A 6,906-nucleotide genomic window follows, 5' to 3' on the forward strand; every position below is an offset into this window, starting at 1 on the left:
TACAATACTTGTTTTGGGAGCAGTTTTCTAATCACTTTCATTAGTCCCTGGCCTTATCTTAAGTCTAGGATAGCCTTATGCCTATCACACGAATGCGTAAACTCCCTCACTGTGTTAACCTCTACCACGTCAGCTGGTCCACTACCCTCTCTGTAAAGTAATAAAAAGAGAACGAAGGCACGTGTACAGGCTTGGACTCGTCCAGGATTTTAGTTTTAGTCATTAATTATTTTCTGATGTCCTAAAACATGTACCATTAAACATTGTAGGCATACAATGCTTGTGTATATGTATTGTATACTCACAGGCTGGAACCACTTGTGCATTTTCTGTTACTGTCTTATTTCAGGAAATGAATCGCTACCGATCCTGGTGTGGTCTCCTTTTTGGCTATGACTGGGTCGGTATTCCACTGGTATACACACAGGTATGCAAAGATATATTGTATAAATTGTATAATAAGATAACTTGTAGCATTTGGTTTTGTCATTGTCTTCATATAACAATATGTTTGTTTTTTTCAGGTAGTTACACTAGCAGTATATACTTTCTTCTTTGCTTGTTTAATTGGACGCCAGTTCTTAGACCCCAGTCAATCATATGCTGGCCATGACCTCGACCTATACATTCCAGTTTTCACTCTCCTGCAGTTCTTTTTCTATGCAGGTTGGCTAAAGGTAAATGTAATCTGTTTAATAAATAGGGTGTTCTATTTTTCCTATATTTCTTTATAATATATTAAATGCGAACTCTATATTTATTTTTATCATGGTCATAAAAAAATCTTTAGTGGACAGAACATGTGTGATATTAGAAAGACACTCCACTGCCCAAATGAAAAAGTAGATATGCCCCAAATGAAAACATGCATACATTTAATTATGCATTTTTTTCATTGGGGATATATCTAAAAACAGCTTGCAAAAGCTGCAGATCTATTGTCTGAACCTTTGCAATCCCTCCCCTTCTAACCCCGCCCAGACTTTCTGTGGCTGTCCAATCACAGACTTTCCAATGCAGTTCAATGAGAAGTCTTTGCAAGGCAGGTGCTCTGAGCAATTGCCTGCCTCTTGAGATTAGCAAAACAAACCAGGAAGTAACAGGACCCATTGTCTACTTGAAAACCAAGAGGTATAAATATGGTTAATTTAAAAAATGCCGATTTCTGTTGTTATGTAAAATATTCACGTAAATATTGCCAACACATTAAATTTGCAACAATGTCTCAAAATCAATCATTTCCCTATACAGGTTGCTGAGCAACTAATCAACCCCTTTGGTGAAGATGATGATGATTTTGAAACTAATTGGTGTATAGACAGAAACCTACAGGTCAGTTTTGTCGTTATTTTCTTTCTTAAAATATAGTGCACACAAATATTTTTCTTTGTACACTGATAAACCATTTTTGTAAAAAAAAAAACCATTTGTGTAATTCTATATCAATGTGCATTTGCATTGAGCCACATTGATTAAAATAACTGGAATATTTAACTGTGCATTCTCTTTTTGTCTTAGATATTGTGAAACTGTGCAGTAAGTTCTATAGTGGGAATTATGGGAGAAGAAAGCAGACTAGATACGTTTTTTGTGGGGAATGTGAGGGGGAAATCATTACAGTATAGTGTTTAAATATCACAACACCTTAATGTTAAAGGATCACCCTGAGCACCATAACAACTCTGTCAGAATGAAGTTGTTATCCTGCGAGGAGGTCCCGGGTGCTGGCTTAATCTGGCACCAACTTGGTCTGTTTGTGAACTCCCTGTCTGTTGTTTCACTCAGGTAGCCTCGGACTGAGCAACGCTGATAGGCTTCAATTAAGCTGGGACATCCTTGTACCATAACAACTTCATTCAAATTAAGTTGTTATGGTGCACATTATGTCCTTTTAAATACAACTACACAAAAATGTCTATGCATAGAGTCAGCATAGACCTCCTACAGGGGGTTCTCTTACTATCCATCCTGGCATCTAAATTGCATGTACTCTATTGCGGGAATATTACTCAAGCAAGTGCCAATAGAAAGGTGATATAAGACAAAACCAGAAACAGATTGCTTTTTTGATGCAATAATATGCTTATGTATTAATAAGTAAAATGAAAATAAAATTACGGAAAAATCAATAATAATTATTGGAAAAGACTATCAAATTGATCATTGATAACTTTTTCCCGATGTTTCTCTTTATCCTCCTCTGATGCAATGTGTGAAGTGACTGTGAATAGTCTAAAATGGTTTCTGATGCCAATTGCTAAATCTTTCTAATATACATTTCAAATAAAGCAAATATTTAGTAGAACGATTATGTACAATGAAGTGTCCAGGATATAAAAGTTATGTTTATTTTCTCATTGTCCTATTATGCAATAGGCTGCAACCTCTCCACTTGTATCAAATTGTCTCTTTAATTTATTGCCTGTATGTTGCGTGGAGGCTGAGTGTCATGCCGTGTGTGCAGATTAAAGCACAGATATGTGATATTGCAGTCTCAGAGAGGCACCATGTGGCCTAGCAGTAGACTAACTGTATGTCACATACGGACTGCAATAATAGAAATGGAAATGTATCTTCTCCCATTAGGCCCATCAAATTGTTCCACTATAAGCCCATTAAGCCCTAAATCCAGCAAATTGTGTATACATGATATGTTATTAATGATTTGTTGCATTGAATTGTGTCTAGGTTTCACTTATGGCTGTAGATGAAATGCATATGCATCTACCAAAGATGAGTAAAGACATTTACTGGAATGATTCAGATCCACGACCACCCTATACACTTGCCGCTGCTGATTACTGTATTCCTTCATTTTTGGGATCAACTGTTCACATGGGGTAAATATCATGACTGTCCAACACTGGTTTAGTATTTTTCAAATCTGCAGTATTCATGAGCACGTATATCTTTTATCTGCGTCTATTACCTGTTCATACTCGCACCTCTGACTCCCGCCCTTAAGACTTCTCTAGAGCTGCAACATTCCAATGGAACTCCATTCCCTGCTCTGCTAGACTTTCATCCAGTCTCAGTTTATTCAAATATGATTAAACTCACTTCTTTAAGAAAGTATATCAATTAACCGTTAATAGCTTTCACTCCCCACACCTTGGTTACCCACCCTACTTCTACTCCTTCAACCGTGTCATCCAAAAACCAACACTTCACTGTTCTAGCAACCTACTTTTTTCCATATATGAAATACATCCTACCCTTACCTCTTGTACCACTTTACCCCACTCCCTCTAGAATGTAAGCTTGTTTGAGCAGGGAACTCAGCACCATCTGCTCCTGTGTGTCCAGCTTGTCTTGTTGCAAATACATGTCTGTTAGTCCACCTATTGTACAGCCCTATGGAATTTGTTGGCATTTTATAAATAATAATAATAATCAGTGATTTTTTTATGTCTATTGCAGGCTTCCGGATTCTGTATTTTTACGTGAGGATTGGATGTTGGAGGAGGAGAAACATCGAAGACAGAATTCTGTTCTAAGAAGAGTCAAACGATTCTTGAGTGTTCATGAGCATCCTGACTCTCCGAGTAGAGCTGCATTCAGTCGACAAGGAAGTGATGCCTCTAATATGTTTTTCCCCAGTCCTGAAGCAAATTATACTGGTAACTACCACGAGGTGCCATCTCGGGGAAGATCTCATTTTATGCATTCTAAAAGACGAGTATCATCAGACAAGACCTCAGTGCCCATCAGCCCATTAGGAGATCTATCAACAATTCGTGAGGCCAGCAGATCTGACACGTCAGACAGAAAAACATCCACTGAGGGTAATATTTCACCTAACTCTGTTGGAAGTGTACCTGAAGTCGTAATAACTACTTCTGATGAGACAAGACCAATCTCACAGTGTTCTATTCCTGTGCAATCAAATTCACTTACCACCACGGAGACATCAGACAATACAGAAAACCACCAAACTGTTCACGATATTATGCCTGAGAAAACAGTGGCTGAACAAGATGTCCAAGAGGTAAGTCAGGTAGAAAAACAGTTGACCACAGATGATGAGAAGCGCCACCTTGACAGAAAAGACCATCCAAGGAGATTCCATAGATGGAGCGACTCAGTATATCATTCACAAAGTTCTGTAACAAGTTCGCAACCAAAAAGGAAGTCATTACTAAACATTCCTCTCTTATTGACTATGGAGAATATAAAGCCTGCTGCTCAGAGAGACTCCAGTCCAGACCCAAGTCAACCTACTGCAGAGGAAATGATAAATTTACTAAAGCATATAGATGCCAAAGAAACTGATATTGTAGAGTTTAGTGATGAAAAGAAAGAAGGCGATATGTGAAATCAAACAAAACATTTGTAATTAAAAATGTTACGCAACATTCAACTCGGTTATAAACTAAACAACAAAGGTCTTAACTCTGTTTCCCTGCAGAATATGTTATTACTTTGGAAGTCCACCAGGATAAGAGACTTCGATACAACCCTTGATGATTATAACGCACCGCCTAATGATAATGCACAAACGCACATGTAAAGCTCCCTGTCCTTCTTAACATGCATTCTACAAGTCTACCAGTCACTGTGACAAGATCCATTATCCAATCATTTAATGGAGAATAAAGTATATATTTTGTTACAGCCTCATCTGAACATGGATTGAGCCTCGGTTTCTCACAAATAATAGTTGCTGAGCTGTTTTGTTTTTTTATTTCGACTTGATATGGGTGTTTATCAAGATAGACAAGAAAATGTGGCAGCAATGTTAACATTTGTTTTTCATAGACTTGTGCCACGTTTTAGCAGCCTGCCATTTTGAATTACTGGGTACAAAGCTGATTTGTTTTTTAATTATTTCTTAAAGACTTGGATACAACCGTATATGCATGACATCAGAATTATGCCACAGCTGGGGTGTTTCTTCCTTTTGCATTGCCACAAAATGATACCAGCATGGTTTCAACTAACCGGCATAACGTGGTGAAACTAAAATAAAATAAGAATTTCAACTGGCGTGAAATCTTTACATATGAAAACATAGCAACCTCAAGGTCATTTGTGAGTTACTAAATAGTATTGCAGTTTTAAGGACATAATAAAGAATATGTTTTTGGCATTATTGCTAGGCCTTGTGAGACCAGGTGTAAGATGCCACTAGGTGATCGGCACCAGTCAAATTAATTCACTATCGAGTTCATCATTTCATGTCAATGAAGAAGCCATGATCAAATGTGTTTGTATCATACATGCACGTGATTTGCTCACTAATGAAAGACTATGAATTAACTTGAACAGCCCTTTCAGTTCTGGCATGGTGCTGAGAGAACAACCGATGGGCAGGGCCGGATTTTCCTGTAGGCTAACTAGGCTTCAGCCTAGGGCCTCAAGATCAAGCGGGGCCTACATTCAAATTGTTAGCAAAATTAAAATTACACTATTCTAAAAACAGTGAGCACTAAAACACTGAACCGAAAATAAGGAGAAATTCTACGCATATGATATGACCAGTGGCGTACTAAGGGGGGGCGGTCCGCCCTGGGTGCCACTTACTAGGGGGGTGCCCGGGGCAGACTGCAATGCCCCTCCTGCCGCGATCGCAGAGATCAGCGGTCTGCAGCTCCACAATGTGCAGAGCTGCAGACCATGGATCTCGTGTGCACTGCCCAATCAGAGCATTGCCGCGGATTACCACGGCAACGCTCTGATTGGGTCTCGCGAGATCCATGGTCTGCAGCTCTGCAGAGCTGCAGACCGGAAATGACGGCCACCGGACCACCAGGGACCCCACTGGACCACCAGGCAGCCCCCACTGGACCACCAGGGATTTAAGGTAATTTGTTTAGTCACCCCCCCTCTCCTCATCACCCCCCTCCCTCTCACAATCACCCCCCCCCCTCCTCTCCTCAACTTGACTTTTTTTTTTATTTATTATCCCTTCCACATTTTTTATAAAGGTTAGTACCAATCACAACATGTTTCATTTAACATATTGATATATATCACAGTAATTATGTATTTTATTGTCTCTCATGTAATTTACAAACTTAAAAATGGGAGGTGAAAGGGCCTCATAAGCGGAATAGCCTAGGGCCTCTTTTCATCTAAATCCGGCCCTGACAATGGGTTAGTGATATATTTACAAAGAGTATTAGTATCTGTGAAAAATGCTACTTCAACATCACCTGAAACCATTGTATATCCCATTAGGCCTCTTTGTGAATTTTCCTTTGCTTATCAAATTGTAATATGTAATGTACCATCAGAAGATATGTTCTCTCCACCCAACCGGTATCTGCCTTTAATGATTCAATATGTTTCTTCCCTTGTAATTCTGAGAAGCATGATGATCATGGCTTTCTATTGGTCCAATATTGGCTGTAAGACCCTCTAGCTCTATGATGATTGACAGACATCCTAATTTTTTGGCTATTGGCACTGCTCTCAGTCACCTGAAAAGATTTGTGCGACTGGTAGATTATATTTTTTAGCAAATAGAAAGGTTGCCATACTGCATGGATGCAGAGAAGAAGCACAGACATACATTCACATGGACACTTTGTTGCACTTCACATTCACATGAGGAAACTTAGACTTACGACAACCATATAATGCCAATAAGGTCAGTCTTGCATTCTTGGCATTTCTACAAAATTCTTGGAGCACTGAGTGAAGCAAGATGTCTTAATATGAAGTGTGATTGATCCCTTTCACGCCTCACATCAGAGATCTCGAGTCCAATGCCAAACATAGTGCATATCTTCCTCGGAGAGAACTCTCGCCAGCGATATGTCTGAGGTGTGGTCAGATTTAAAGGCATTTGTAAATGAGTGAGTGAAAATGGACACAAATAATCGATAAAGATAACAACTGTGGTTCTTCAGGCAGCAGCTTATTAAATGAAAATATAGAAAAAGGCTAATTTTATATTTAAAC

At 39.0% G+C, this 6,906-nt stretch overlaps 1 protein-coding gene across 1 annotated transcript in view; it reads left to right on the top strand.

Annotated features, from left to right (window-relative positions):
• BEST3 (bestrophin 3) overlaps positions 1–5,089 on the top strand; it is a 44,196-nt gene extending 39,107 nt beyond the window's left edge. The window contains exons 6-10 of the mRNA XM_063447018.1: positions 350–427; positions 525–677; positions 1,252–1,332; positions 2,689–2,840; positions 3,421–5,089. Of these exons, the coding sequence (XP_063303088.1) occupies positions 350–427; positions 525–677; positions 1,252–1,332; positions 2,689–2,840; positions 3,421–4,315 (1,359 nt within the window). The 3' untranslated portion in view covers positions 4,316–5,089. The remainder of the gene's footprint in view (positions 1–349; positions 428–524; positions 678–1,251; positions 1,333–2,688; positions 2,841–3,420) is intronic.
• The last annotated feature ends 1,817 nt before the right edge of the window (positions 5,090–6,906 follow it).

Source organism: Pelobates fuscus, chromosome 3 (genome assembly GCF_036172605.1).
Source record: "Pelobates fuscus isolate aPelFus1 chromosome 3, aPelFus1.pri, whole genome shotgun sequence".
Classification (NCBI taxonomy): domain Eukaryota; kingdom Metazoa; phylum Chordata; class Amphibia; order Anura; family Pelobatidae; genus Pelobates; species Pelobates fuscus.